Genomic DNA, 14,907 nt, shown 5'->3' with positions numbered 1-14,907 from the left:
ACACACACATCTTCTAATGATTACAGGTGAAGTACAATTAAAGTGAAATCTATTTCAAAGCAGAATCTAGCCTAAACATTTTCTTCTAATTGTATGACGGTCCAGATAAATTGTTTTGTTGTCCTAATTATAACAAGTCTTAGTAGAATCACAGAATCTGAAGTTGGAAGGAATCTAAGATCAGAATCACCCCTCAATATCTCTGCCACCATCTATTCTCAACTTGAACATCTCCAAGCTCAGAGTTCTCTGCAGGTTCACATCTAGTGTTTATTTTTTAAATGCTGATGCTTCGCCCTCTAGTGGAGACTCTGGATCACTCGGTCTATGTGATTGTTGTTAAGTGCCGTCTAGTCAGTTCTGACCCATAACAAGCCTGTACAGGGTTTCCAAGGAGCGGCTGGTGGGTTTGAACTGCTGACATTGTGGTTCAAACTGACTGTACGGTTCAGCGCATTATCCTGCAGCACCACACCAGGACTTTGGGTGGTGGTGGTTATGTGCCGTGGAGTCGATTCCAACTAAAAGTGAACCTGTACAGGGCTTCCGAGGCTGTACATCTTTATGGGAGCAGAAAGCCTCATCTTTCTCCCACGGAACAACTGGTAGTTTCAAACTGCTGACCTTAAGGTTCGCAGCCCTATTTGTAACCACTATGCTGTGGGTGGTACTGGGGGTTAAGTGCTGTAAAGTCAATTCTGGACTCATAGTGACCCTGTACAGGGCTTCCAAAGAACGACTGGTAGGACTGAACCACCAACCTCACAGACAATAGTTCAATGCTTATCTTACAGCATCACACCAGGACTCCTGGTATGGATGATGCTGGATTAAGTCCCACCATCCATTCAAGTGATTTTAATGTACACAGTATTGAGAACCACTACTCTCAAATATCCCTTGATTGAGCACTAACCTTAGGTTTAGGGTTAGAGTTATTGTTAGGGTAACCCCAATATTAGGGTTAATGCTGGGGCTAGATCTGGAATTAGTTTTAGGATTGAGGATAGGGATAGGGCAAGGCATGCTAGGGGAAGAGTAAGAGGGTTAGGGCTAGGAAGGAGACCAGGCTGGGCTTGGGGCTACGTTATGTATATTCTGAAATCAGAAAAGCAAAGCCCAATTTCCCCCTTGGGTTCTCCTTAGCTCTTACTCATTTCAAATATAGGTAAAATCTAATGTGCCATTAAAGGGAGCACAGAAGCAGGACAGTAATTGGTAGAGACTGAAGCAGCTTAGAAAGTTTTGTCCACCTGTGAAGAATCCTACCCACAACTCTGGGATGGACAACCATTTGGCTCTAGCTGGCGTATCCCACTGCAGAGAGGGTGATGGCCTTCGATCACACTTGCTCTTAGGACTCTGTTCCCACAGTTCTACTACACAGTGGATCCACGTCTGGCTAGGTTCACTAGTTATCAGTCTTGGGAAAAATCTAGAGAAATTCTAACCCCTTTCCACAAAAAGGCCTTTGGGTGAACTCAGAGAACTCAGAAATGAATTCCTGTGTCAGAAGGGAAAAGAAGGGACCTACAATGGGCTGGGTGAAAGGGTGCGCACAGACCACCAGACTCACTACTGCTGAGGCGAGCAGAGCAGAGCAGGCCACCGAGCCAGAAGGAAAGGAGGAAGCTAGGGGTGATCTTTCCAAAGTTAGGTCCCTAAGCTGTCCCTGGGGCAAGGGATGACAGTGAGGGGGAAGCGGCTTTCCAAGCACCATCTGCTGGAAGCCTCATTCTGTCAAAAAAGAGGGTATTAATAACTTCCTCACTTGCCTCACAGACAGTCTTATATTTAACAAGAGAAGTGTTCTGAGGCTCTTCATTGATGTAGTTGTATGGCATGAAAGGAACCTGGGAAGAAGTGACTAGGACAATCCAGAGGGAATGCTGGGCAGACTCAGGCCCACACCAATGACACAGGCAAGAAGGATTTCAACACAGCCGGGAGAAAATCCGTAGGTTCCAGAGATCAGTGAATCTGGCCACTGCAGGGGAGATTTTCCATATTTTGACTCTGCTTTGCTCGGCAAACAAATCACCAGATGAAGGAGTCAGGGAGGAGAGATGGCTGAGAGCAGAGACAGTGAGGACAGGAGGAGCACCACAGGACCAGCAGGGAACCTAAGGGCAGGTCTCTTCCTGGGGAGACCTTTATGGTTTGCCTGCCTAGTTTGCGTAACAGGAGTAAGTAGAGGATCTAGCTATTATGAATTGTTGTGGGTGACAGATGTCTGACCACAGTTTATTGAAGCTATCTTGAAAACACTTAATAAAAGAAAGTGGGTTGTCAGATTTGTGCTGATGAGGAAAAGTAGAAGTCCAGTTCCTGCTACCACAATGCTCCTGGGCACCTGGGAGTGACAAAGTGGGGAGGGCAGTATTTTCCCAGGCACTGACCTGTGCTGGAAGGGTGCTGTATGAGATGAAGGCATAGAAAAGGTAAGCCCAGGCTATAGTATTAAGCTTAAACAGCATCAAAATCCTTCTACCATACCATGATAAATGTTGGCATCCAATAGGAAATTATTTAGAAAAGCAGCAACAAGAAAAGTAGTAAACACTTGTCATTAAATCAAATTGTAGTACAGTGGCCAGGAGTGAAGTCCTTGGGTAGCACAAACACTTACCATGCTCCATTGCTAACCTAAAGGCTAGAGGGTTCAAATCCACCCCGAGGAACCCTGGCAAACAAGCCTGGTGGCCTACTGCTAAATCATCAGCTACAGGAAACCCTGTGGAAGGCATGTCTACTTTGACTCTGTCCTACATGGGCCTACCTGAGACGGCATCAACTTGATGACAAGTATAAATCAGCTACATTATTTGTGCATTCCAGTGAAAGATGAAAATGCAAGGACGATTCAAAAATTAGGAACTTTTCAAGACGGAAAGAGCCAACTATTAAGCCAAGTGTAGGGCTCTCCTGAGCATGGACCCTGCGTGACCGCACGGGCTGCACAGCTCTGAAGCCATCCCTGAGGGCAGCTGCAGCGATACTGCAGAAATAGTTTACATCTTCAGCTAATCCTCCCTGAGATCAGAGACACCGTTATGAAAAACGTAAAGAGGTGGGTGCAAATCTGGGCATCTGAGTAAATGTGTCCTGAGACCAAAGGACCATCGCTACCTTGCTGGGACTCCTAGGTCCCACCCTAGTCCAAGTGCTTTAGCATTGATTGGGATGTTCCTAGAACAGTGGGATGCACCCAGTGGTGGTGCTGGTGGTGGGCATGTGCCACAAGTAGGTTCTGACTCATAGCAACCGTATCTAGGGCTTCAGAGGCTGTAAATTTTTATGGGCGCAGAAAGCCTCATCTTTCTCCTGCAGAACGGCTGGTGGATTCAAACTGCTGACCTGTGGTTAGCAGCCCAACGCATAACCCACTAAGTTACCAGAACTCCTGAAGCATATAGTAAGTACTCAAAAATGCTTGTGGAATTAATGAATTAACAAAAATCAAAAGAAACAGAAGACATGCCTATCAAACCTACAAGTCACATGAAGCTTCAAACAATCGTTAATGGTAAGTTGGAGCATGGGACTATTCAATTATGGCTTTTAACAGAGCTAAACGTTCAAAACTGTACCTATACAAAATGGGGAGAGGAAAAAAAGCTGGTTTAACCGCAATTCACATTCAAGGGCATTGGGAAGGTGCAGTATTGAAGGGGCCCAAAATGTGACATAAACAAGACTGCTTCAGCAGTAAGGCGGTGCCAGTCCCCTGCAATCCCAGGCCAGTCAGAAGCCAGCAGAAGTGCTATCTCACACGGAAGGAGCTGCTCCCTCTGAACGTGGGCGTGGCAGATACTGTTGGCTGCTCCACTTGCTTCTCCCTTGTCTATCTCCCCACTATGGAAGCTGGTGAACGCAAACACTTGCTTCTACAACTTGTCCTGCAGCTAGAGTGACGAGGTGACATACTTCTGGAAAAGCTGAAGTCTACCATTGGGCTTCTAGGGAAATAAATGTATCCTGTCCTGAAACAAGGGACGGTGGCCTGGAGTCTGAATGGGTGAGTGAGTGCTCCGGGGGCCTAAACCTGGCCCATCCATCCTACTGCTTCTGAGGACACAAGGTAGCCCATTAGCTCAGGGTGGTGCTGAGAGAAGAAGGAAGAGCCTCGGTTCCTGCAGGCCTCCCTCAGCCTCTGCACTAACCCTGCACACCCTCCCTCAGGAACCGCAACACTCAAGAAACAAAACATGTTTTGTTTATCAGGTCGTTTACTCCTTACAGCTGAAAACTTCCCATTGATACGGCAAGCCATGATAGGTTAGCAAGAGAACATCGGAGTGAGCGGGCAGGCAAGACTTCAAGAGGCCCCAACCTAGGCTGAGGTGCGAATAGGTGATGATGAGGCAAAATCCAGCTGGGCTACTACCTTCAATCTTGGGGCTTTGCAAACTTCTGCTCAAAGACAGGTACCAAGATTCAGTGGAAGGTTTTGCAAGTGAAGTCAGCTGAGGCAGGGCAGGAGAGAAGTCTATAGCCTAGCCTTTGAATTACTATGTTTTTTCCTTCTTATAATTTGCAACAGCAAATGTTTCTCAACCCAGTTTCTTAATCTTCATTTCAAATTAATCTTGCTCTCCTTCAGAGCATGCCTTGGAACCTTCAGCAGACCTAATTCTGCCCATAAACCAGCAGGTTCCCATGATGCCACCCCAATTGTCCTTCTGACTTGGTAAGAGATAGTGCTCAAGTCAAGCAGGTGAAAGCATCCACCTCTCCCGTTGTTTCCTCTTGGGGTCGCTTCTGGCAGGATTTTATTGTAAAGATTGAGGTGGGCCTTTTTGTACCCATGGTTAAGTAGGATAAGAGAAATTCTCAACTATGCTTGTTTTCGGTCCTTTTTCAAACCCTTCATGCTTGAATGCGATATTTAACTAAAGCCGACTTTATAAGATACCTTCCCTCTTCTGACTTAAAGTCCTAATAATGCAGGCCTCCAATTTTTGTCTAAGAACAAGTTAGAAGAGGAGGGGACGGGTCTTGGGACAGGAATGTGAACACTGTCCAAACACTAGGATAAAGGTGGAGACCTGAAAGAGGAAATGAGCCTTAAAATGTTCAGTGTTGACACATCCAATTCCCACCTGCAGGTACTTAATTCTGAAATTTATAAAAACAAATATTGTGTAAAACAATCCCATGACTGCAACATACCCTGAGAATGAGGTGCTTCAATTCATCATCTGACAGAAAGGTTGGTTTGTAGTTTGCTTCTGTGTAAGGATTGGTGGCACCTGAAGGGGAACAAAGGTGACAGTGCTGGTACACTTTCCATTCAGACAGTGTCTCTTCCCACTGCACACTGCACCATGGCACATTTTGTGGCCAAGTCTCTACCAGCTGGGACTTACATTCTACCTTCTTTTCCCTTAGCTGACACAAGGCTAGACGAGACTTTGGACATAAGCCTGTAATGGCGGAGAGAATCCCCCTGAACTGAAGGAGAGTGCTGAAGCCTCCCGGAGATTCAACATGCTTGCTTTTCTCATGATAGGGACAACCAGGAGAGCAATGAAGGTAGTGAAAAGAATCTGCTTGTAAGACAGAAGACAGCTCTAGAAGCAGGCTGCTGGTGACTTCTGGGAGGGTCCCTCCTTCCGAGATCTATATTAAATGGGTTGTCTAGCAGTCCCTCAAATAGCTACTCCAAGTGTTCTTAGGAAGTCACCCAGGCTGCCAGGCTCTGAGTAAACAGACTGTAGAAGGCACTTAGTGCAAGTTCTCTTCATCAGGGGCGAGTCAAATGAGCCTGGCAATCCAGCCAAATGCACTACACTTCAGTAAATGCAGCTCCGGCTCCCAGGACTAAAAGGGAAAAAGACTTCTGTTTAAAAGGCTGTCAGTCTGGCATCTTTCATGGGAACAATAACTTCACAGAGAAAAATGTCAGTGGTAAATGACTTGGAATCTGTGGAATGGTTAGCAGAATGATGAAAAACTACAACGTAACCAATCCATAACAATTCAAGGTACCAAGAGACGGAGGTAAACAATCTGTGTTTTTGGCTTCCATGTCAACTAAGCAGATGCATATTAATGATCCACACCCCTGCTCTTTCTCATAGCTGGAGACTTGCCATTCTTTTCCTTCCAATTTAATAGAAACTGATTTATAATTATTTAAACTATACCACCTTCAGGAACAGGAGCATGGTGGATCTGTAGGATAAGTCGTGGACCACAACCCATAGGTCAGTTGTTCGAGCCCACCAGCCGATTCATGGGAGAAGGCTGAGGCTTTCTGCTCCCAACAAGATTTACAGCTTTGGAAATCCTATAGAGAGTCTCTGTAAGTTGGAACTGACTCAACAGCTCTTAACAACAACAGCAATCTTCATTAATATGAATTTTCAAATGCCACCCTCCAATCACATGATACATTTATATTTATGAATAAGGAACAAAAGTCGGACAAAACCAGCTACTTCTTATTTCTGAAGGCTTTGTGAAATAGAAAGATGCAATTCTTTTACCACGCAGGTCAGAGATTTAAATGCCCAGTTTCCTCAAATAGGCATGACTAGCTTGTGGAAAATTCCAGGAACGGGATTCACTAAAATGCCTGATACAAGCTCAGATTTCTCCTGTGGTTTGGGTCACTTCCACTTTTCTGCTTCTGTTGTTTCACCCTCCCCAGAACCAGAAAAGAAAGAAAAATACTGTCTCCTTCAGATACACACACAAAAAAGAAAGAAAAATCTGATTCAGGAAAATTCCAGGAAGATGAAAATATCATCAGTGTTTCTTCTTGACAGTAAAATGCAGCAAGAATCATCCCCCACTCTTCAAAGGAATCATGGTCAGTTTACCTCTTAAAAACGGAAACTGGCTTTTTGGTGGTCTCTGTGTACCTACATTTCTGATTGTTATCATTGTGTAGGTGGATCCCAGACACACACAGGTGCAAGACGAGCATCAGCAGTGTACTCCCTGTGAATATACAGACATGCTGGGATGTATGGCTACAACACTGCATCTCAAGATCCACAAGAGCTTAATAATCACTGCTTTTGACTTCCTGTTTACTGCTGAAAATTATATGCATATTTTCCATTTGCAAATGATAAGCATTTGCCTCAGGATTTCAAGAACATTCTAGGTGAGGACAATAAAGAACAATTAAAGTCAGGGACTCACCTCGTAACGTTTTCATGTGCTGAACAGCCATCCTTAGCACAGTAAGTTTATCTAATTTCCTGGACATCGCATTGCATGTTGGTACCAAAGAAGCCAATTCGTCAATAAAACTGTTCATTTTATCTCGACGTCTCTTCTCTATCTGACTGTGAGCTTCCCTGAGCAACAATAGGAAAAAATGATTTCTCACAAAACATAGTCAAGCATCAAAAGAAACAATGACAAAGATAAATAGGTTTTATCTTTTTAGTACTCATCTGATACAGCAAATTGTAAATTGCAAAATAATTGCAAAAAAAAAGAAAAAGGATCCCACTTCCAGGCCACTGTTAGTTATTTTGTTTACCTGGCCCTTAGAATTAAGGAGAAATGTTACCCAAATTCCTTTTTCATAACAAAGAGAATTACTAATTTCTCTTCACCTTTTTTCCTCCTAAGCCTGGTTACAAGTTGGGCTGTTAACCTCAAGGTCTACAGTTTGAAATCACCCATGGTTCCGTGGGAGAAAGATGAGGCTTTCTACTCCCGTAATGATTTACAGCCGCAGAAATCCTATCCATAGTCACTATGAGTCTGAACTGACTCCATGGCACACAACCACCACCACACTACCACCACCAAGTCTTTGTAGAAATGGATTTTAGGATGGCAGGGGTTGTTGTTAAGTGCTGTCGAGTCGATTCTGACCCATGGTGACCCTGTATAAGGTTTCTAAGGAACAGCTGGTGAGATTGAACCACCGACCTTGTAGTTCAAACAACTTTGCAGTCTGACGCATTAGCCCACAGCGCCACACCAGGATGGAGGTAGATGGGGGGGAAAAAGGGAGGCAGAGGCTTCATAGAGTAAAGCATCCGGAAGAACTACCGTATCAAGTGTCCTGTGGTACCACAGTGAGCTGCTCAGGTTTGTGAGTTACTCGTTGTGTGGCCAGAAGAGGGACTTGACGGTTTTCCTGTCAGAGCCTCATTGATTGAATCACCAGGTAACTGATGCTTCCATCCTTGGATCAACCATGACCACCCACCAGAAGCAGCAGATGCTCCATCTATTCCCAAGAGCTTCCTCCAAGAATGCCATGCTCCTGCCTCCCTGGAGGTGCCTCTGTCGCACTCCTGTCCTGACTGACTGTTCTCCTGAGGACATGTGGAAACTGGAATTGTAGCTCTCTGCAGCTGCCAAGGCAACAGATGTATGGATGTCCTTCATAGGCTGGTCTGTGAGGGAGCAGGTAGAACCCTGGGGTTCTGTGGGTCAGGACTCACCTCAGAGAGTCCTGAAGCTAACGGTGGGGAAAGCCTGTGGACCTACGTGGAAAGAGGCCAAGTATGGATGGAGGCAAGAAGGATACAGTTAGAGAATCTACTCAAGCCCATGCTATAGCCTTCAGTGGCAATGTGCCATTCGTTAGGGATTGAATTGTGTCCTACCAAATCAAAGGAGAGGAAAGGTCGTATCCTCTATAGCTACAAATGTAACCCTGTTTGGAAATAAAGTGCTGTTGTTGTTGCAATTATTAATGAGACCTTACTGGAGTCCTGGTGTGGCGCTCTGGGTTAATGTGCCAGACGGCCATAGTCGTTTGAACTACAAGATTGGTGATTCAAGTTCACCAGTCGCTCCTTGGAAACCCTATACGGGATCGCTATGGGTCAGAACTGACTCGATGTCACTTATCAACAAATGACAACTGGAGTATGGGGATCCTAAACCTAGTCACTTCTGAGTAGCATCTTGTAAAAGAGCAGAACAGACACAGACAAACATGTGGGGGCCTGTCTATTACCCAGGAATGCCGAGGAGTGTAGCTGTCACCAGAAAAATAGATGTGGGAGGAAACGGCATGGCTGAGGCCCTGATTTGGGCTTTTAGTCTCCAGAACTCTGAGGCAATGAATGCCTGCTCTTGGAAGTCACCCACTTGTGGGATTTTTGGTATGGCCACCTGAGGAAACTAACTAAGCTCAACCCAACATGGACCCCTCTCAAAGGCCAAGTGCTGCTCAGGAACAGAACCACGGTGCCAGGTCTCCCCAGGGGGCTCCAAATCAGGAAGGAGTAACCTGCTATGGACTCAAGAAAAATGTAGCTTTGGGCTGTGTTCCGCTGCCCCAAAGACCCCTTCAGCTAAAACATGTTTAGCAAAACAAGGGGAAGCCAGCTAAGGCTAAAGAGCAAGGAAGGCCAGAAGACCACATCAACCCACATGTACACAATCTCACTCCTGCTCCCTAAGGATGTGACAGTACCCAAAAGGACACTTAGACAGAGACTGGCCACACACAGAGCCTCCTCGATGCCCTCTAAACAACCGTAACCAGGCTGCTCTGGAGGCAACATGTACGGCCCAGTTTACCTGGCATTTTTTATCCTTCCTTGGTGCTCTGTGTATTCTAACCTGGAAGGAAAAAAAGCAGAAAATAAAAACACAATCCCCTAGACATGGATGGCAAAGTTCTGTATTTCTGTTTCCTTCCCTGCTTAATCCCTGTTCTCTCTCTCTCTCTCTCCAGACACCCAGGGGCTTCAGGTTGTTAGCCACATGGGGAGGAGAGGTGGGGAGACAGTCCTGAGCCCCAGGCTTATCCCCAATCAAGGACACTGGAGGGGCCTGTCCCAAGTGATATAAGGTATAATCATGCCAAGAAAATAGCTAGAACGACCCTGAAGTTCAAATCCCTAAGGATGCACAGGTACCTTCCATGAGGGTCGTCTTTGTCTGTGTCCATGCTTTCTCTGGAAAACAAGAGAACGGGGCAGCTTCTTAGTAAGGGCACACAGATAGCTTCTCATACTATAGAAAAGTTCTCATTTATCCAGAAACTGATCAACTAGAAAGTTCAAATCGCCAAAGTATTGACTCATGACATACAATACTTCAAAAAAAAAAAAAAAAATTTTAAAAGAAGAAAAAAAGAAACAATCAATATAGCTGACATAAAACCCTCGTGGCTGTGTAGACTATTGGACAAGATTATTCCAACAACTAAACATCGCCCAACCCTATCATTCTGGATAAATGGAATGTATCCCATTTGCAAAACACAGCAAGCATCAAATATATGTGTGCATTCATATATATTTGGTGAGGGAGTGAAGGGAGGAGTGGGAAGTCAAAACACCAACAAAGAAGTCCCCAGCAGAGCCCCAAGAAAACATTACAAAGGCACTGCTATCCAATGTTCTGGTTCCCAGCTGAGGTGGGGAAGCGCTTTGCTTGAGGATCTGGAAGGAAGGGGAGGAGTGGGCTGAGGGGTGTGGAGCCCCGTTTGGCTGTACAGAGTCCTGGGATGATGGCAGGAATCTGACCTCCCTTTCAAGTTTCATGACACCTTGGAGTTTGGCAGAAAACTGACCTAAACCCCTTGCAGGGACTTTGAGATCAGCTTATTCCCTATATCCCCAAATCAGGAGGGAGCCGACTGCTGCCTTAGCCTCCTTATTTCCCTTTATCCCAAAAGAAAGGAGGAATCATGGCCCCTCAAATAATGTAACCTGAAGGGCAAAAGCAACACCAACAAAAACTGAGTCATATCATGGCTATTCTAAAACAGTGGTTCCCAACCAGCACCCTTGATTTCCTCCATAGCTAGTCCTAAAATGTAAAGAAACCATACAGGTCACATGAACTGATGAACGCCAACCCGCTACCCCACTCCCTTTTGCTTAGAATTCAATCTGCTCACTGAGGCCAGGCTGATCATCTCGGGTGAGAAGCAGCTCTGCTTGCCAGCTACACATGACCTAGTGCGTTCAAATCGTAGGAAAAAGAGCCACGGCTACTTAATGCAGTTTCCATAGATTCGATTTTCAAACTGAGATCCATGAGCTTGAAGGTCTTGGTTGGTGACAGGATTGGAAGCCACAGACCCTGATAACAGAGGTCTTAGAACATGTCAGAGGTTCCATCGTCACTTGCCCAGGACAAGGAGTTCATGGAAGCCACCAGCTGGTCTTTCTGGTGGAAAATCCCTACTAAGGTAGAACATCTTCACAGGCCTCATACCCTCTCCATCCCCTGGGCATTTGCTCTCTGGATTATCTGGGATAACTTACATATTAATCATAGCACCTCCTAGTGGGCATCTGACCTCCAGTGACTGTGCTCCCCAAATTCGACCTGTGAACTACAGCAGAAAGGACATCTGCTGTAGTGGGGACACCTCCTTGGAGATTTTCCCTCATTAAACAACAGAAACCCTCTTAAATGGACGTTTGGGTAAGATTCCACGTAGTTTCCTCAACAAAAACAAAATGTGCCTTCAAATTTTCTAAGCTGCCTTATTCTCTAGGTATATGTACAGATAGAGAGGAGTCGACTGTAAAGTGTGAAAATTTACTTACTCAAAAGAAAAGTCATCAAGTCTAAAAAGAAACAAAAATACTATTTAATATAACATGTACATCCTAATTTATGTTTAAGGACAACATCAATGTCCCTAGGCTGCTTTCAGAGACAACGCCAGCATTTCATTCGTTGCACAAGCATTACGTAAGCACCTGATGTAGGCTGTCTTCATCAGAGCCAGGCGCTCAGGAAAAGCTCTCTTTGGAATTTTTGAGATTGCATTCCTCTTGCCCAAAGGAACAAAGGAAGATGAAGAATAGGGTAAAAGGCAGGACTTGACTTTAAGACTGTTGTTGTTTTCCCTTGATGTAGAAAATTGGGGACTGGGGAGAGAATAAGGCCTCAGCAGTGCCTGAGGCCCCCTCTTGGCTTGCAGGCTAGAGGGTGGGAAACGGGATAGAGGGTGGGGAGTTGGAGACAAAGCAACCAGTCAGCTGCTCAGCCACCTAAAGTCTGATCTTTTATTCCCATCCCTTTCCACAAAGAGCCCACCCCCTCCTCCTTCCAGGAGAAACAGATGCTCCATGCCCATGAGCTGACAGCAAACTTCAACAATAGAAGGAGGAGAGCTAAAGGTCTTACTGGTAGTCAGTGGAGCTGCCCTTCCGTTTGCGATTGCAGTCCATGCCACCGGTGCCCAGGGAGCTGGAGAGGAGGTCGGTGGGGCCTGAGGACATGAAGTCACTGATTGTTGAGGAAATGTCCATTCTCTGGTCCGCCATATTTAGATGTTCTGGAATGGTCACAAGGGGACACAGAGGTAACATTTATCGCAAGTGCTATTCCAAAGTGGTAAGAGGGCTGGTGGGCTAGAGTTGTTTACAACACTAACACATCTCACACATGTGTCACCTGATAGATGCTCAATAAAGGAAAAACCAGCATCAAGTTTGTTTTACTTCTGAAAACAGTCCCTAAAGGAGTCCCCAAGGATCCGGGTAGTGCTGTATAATAAGCACTGGACTACTAAACAAAAGACTGGCAATTCAAACCCACTAGCAGATCTGAGGGGGAAAGATGAGGCTGTCTGCTCCCCTAAAGATTTAGTCTCAGAAACACTATAGAGGTAGCTATGTGTCAGACCCTACTCAATGTCAATGGATTTGGGTTTGCTTTGGTAAAGGAGTCCCTGGGTGGTGTAACTGGTTAATGTGCTCAGCTGTTAACCAAAAGGTTGGAAGTTTGAATCCACCCAGAGGCACCTAGTGATCTCCTTTCAAAAAATCAGGCGCCAAAAACCCTAATAATTACAAGAAGTAACCATGAGTAGTAACCAACTCAATAGCAACCATTTAAAATAAAAATAATGACACTCTAAGGGAAGAGGACAATATGTACAAAGGCCTGGGCCTGTGATTAGCATGGCCAATGTGGCATGCTGCTGGAACACAGGATTAAAGAAGAGGGCAGGGGGATGTGAGCCCAAAAGCTCTGCTAGGCACTAACTGTGAGCTCTGAATCAATCTTGGAAAGTATCTTAACAAGATGGAAAACATATAATAAAGAGGTTATAAACAAACTTGTAAAACATTTTGAAAATTTCTATGTTAAAAGCATAAAGCAATGTTGGCCCCAAAATGAGACTTGGCAAGTACCCTGGAAAGGGCCTCCAACTCCAAACCCTGTAGAAAAGGTCTGTGTACTGCCCACAGTCAAGGGTCTGAGCTCCACTATTGATGACTAGGGTTGTCACTCCATCTCTCTGGGCCCCATGACTGAGATGTGCCGGCCCATGCCAAGGTTCAAAGTCTGCCCATCAGAAGGCCAGAAGGATGGAAGACTTGATTGTACTGGGGAGGTGAAGGTGAAACTGTCTAGGCAAATAATCCATGTCTGGTTCCAATTCCTATCTCTCAAAACAAAACAGAGATAGAAGAAAACTGATCAAAGTCAAGGGGACAGGGAACTATGGGACTGCCAAAGAAGATGACTTGGTTTGCATTTGCTAGACCACTATTGGTCTTATGTCATCTTAGCATTCCCTGTCTATCAAATAGGCTAACAATGACTTAGCAATGTACTTCCAAATTTAATCACTGAGAACCATAGGGATCACAACAGAATAGTGTCCAAGGTAGTGCTGGGAGATGAGCCCCATGATGGAAAGTACTACATTCTGGTTGCAACAATGGACTCAAACATGCTAACTATCAGAAAGATGGCACAGGATTGGACAACATTTCATTATGTGGTGCACAGAGTCAGCATGAGTCAAAACAACTACCAACACCAACATTTGTCTACCATGCGGTCTTTAGTACTGATGAGTCTACCAACCCATGTTCCTTTGTACAGCTGAACATGGTTGAGAAGAACATACTACATGCAGACTACTCTCACCTCATAAGGTCTGCACTGCTGCCAGTCAACCCTCTACTTCCTTGATCCATTATTCCTTCATTCTGCTATCAATGACTTTGTGCTTTCTCTTCTCTCCTTAAACCTTCAACACTTTCCTAAACCTCACTCTCAGCTGATCTCTTTGCCTACTACTTTCTTGAGAAAAGAAGCCAATGATCATGTCTACCAACTTAACTAGCTGCGTCCTGGTTAGGATCACCACCTCCACCTTGTGCCTAGACTTCATCTCTTTCATCTACTCAAGACCATCACTCCAGGTTCCACCTCCCTCCTGCATCATCTACTTTCCCCATTTGAGTGGATCATTCCCATTAGGAAAAAAAAAAAAAAGCTCAAGTTTTCAAACAACTCCCATTTGGGAAGAACAAAAAAATTTATGCGCCATTTCCTTCCAGCTGGAGTTCCTGGGTAGCACTAATGGTTAGGGGCTGGACTATTAACCTAAAGGTTGGTGGTTCAAATCCACATAAAAGATTCTCAAAAGTAAGCTCTGGTGGATGTGCTTCTCTGAAAGGTTACAGCCTTGAGAACCTTATGGAGCAGTTCCACCTTGCACACATATAGGGTTGAAATCTACTAGCTCTATCAAATGCAACTTGATGGGCACCAACAACAACATTCCTCTAGCTATTGCCCCATTTCTCTGTCTCCAATTCCTATGCTCTGGTAGCGTAGTGGTTACGAGTCGGGCTGAAAACCTTAAGGTCAGTGGTTCGAAACTACCAGCCACTCCGCGGGAGAAAGATGAGGGTTTCTACTCCCGTAAAGATTTACACCCTCGGAAACCCTGTACAGGGTCGCTATGGGTCGGAACCGACTCGACGGCACTTAACAACAACAACAACATAACTCAAGTCAGACTTTTGTCTCCAATATTACAGTGAAACAGCATTTGTTAAGATTAACGGTGATTTCTCTATTGCTAAATCCAACGGCCAGTTTGCCATTCTTCTCCTACTTGATCTATCAACTATCAAGTATCTCCTACCTGATAGAACGAGGCATTCTATCCTCATTGTCTCTTGGATTTAGAGTCCCCAGTTT

At 45.1% G+C, this 14,907-nt stretch overlaps 1 protein-coding gene across 5 annotated transcripts in view; it reads right to left on the bottom strand.

Annotated features, from left to right (window-relative positions):
- The window catches only part of ARNTL (aryl hydrocarbon receptor nuclear translocator-like), a 40,210-nt gene that overhangs the window by 23,609 nt on the left and 1,694 nt on the right, over nucleotides 1-14,907 (bottom strand). Inside the window, exons 2-7 of one of the 5 annotated variants that reach the window (XM_006865772.1) lie at nucleotides 12,085-12,235; nucleotides 11,211-11,274; nucleotides 9,852-9,890; nucleotides 9,511-9,552; nucleotides 7,156-7,313; nucleotides 5,173-5,252 (exon numbers count right to left, since the gene is read on the bottom strand). In XM_006865772.1, the coding sequence (XP_006865834.1) occupies nucleotides 5,173-5,252; nucleotides 7,156-7,313; nucleotides 9,511-9,552; nucleotides 9,852-9,890; nucleotides 11,211-11,221 (330 nt within the window). In that variant the 5' untranslated portion in view covers nucleotides 11,222-11,274; nucleotides 12,085-12,235. Of the gene's footprint in view, nucleotides 1-5,172; nucleotides 5,253-7,155; nucleotides 7,314-9,510; nucleotides 9,553-9,851; nucleotides 9,891-11,210; nucleotides 11,282-12,084; nucleotides 12,236-14,907 lie in introns of those variants that run through there. The other 4 variants (XM_006865773.1, XM_006865771.1, XM_006865769.1 and 1 more) reach the window with 4 other exon arrangements.

The sequence above is a fragment of the Chrysochloris asiatica genome, unplaced genomic scaffold (genome assembly GCF_000296735.1).
Source record: "Chrysochloris asiatica unplaced genomic scaffold, ChrAsi1.0 scaffold00083, whole genome shotgun sequence".
Lineage (NCBI taxonomy): Eukaryota > Metazoa > Chordata > Mammalia > Afrosoricida > Chrysochloridae > Chrysochloris > Chrysochloris asiatica.
The sequence above is the reverse complement of the archived record's forward strand: the minus strand, read 5'-3'. Positions and strand labels throughout refer to the sequence as shown.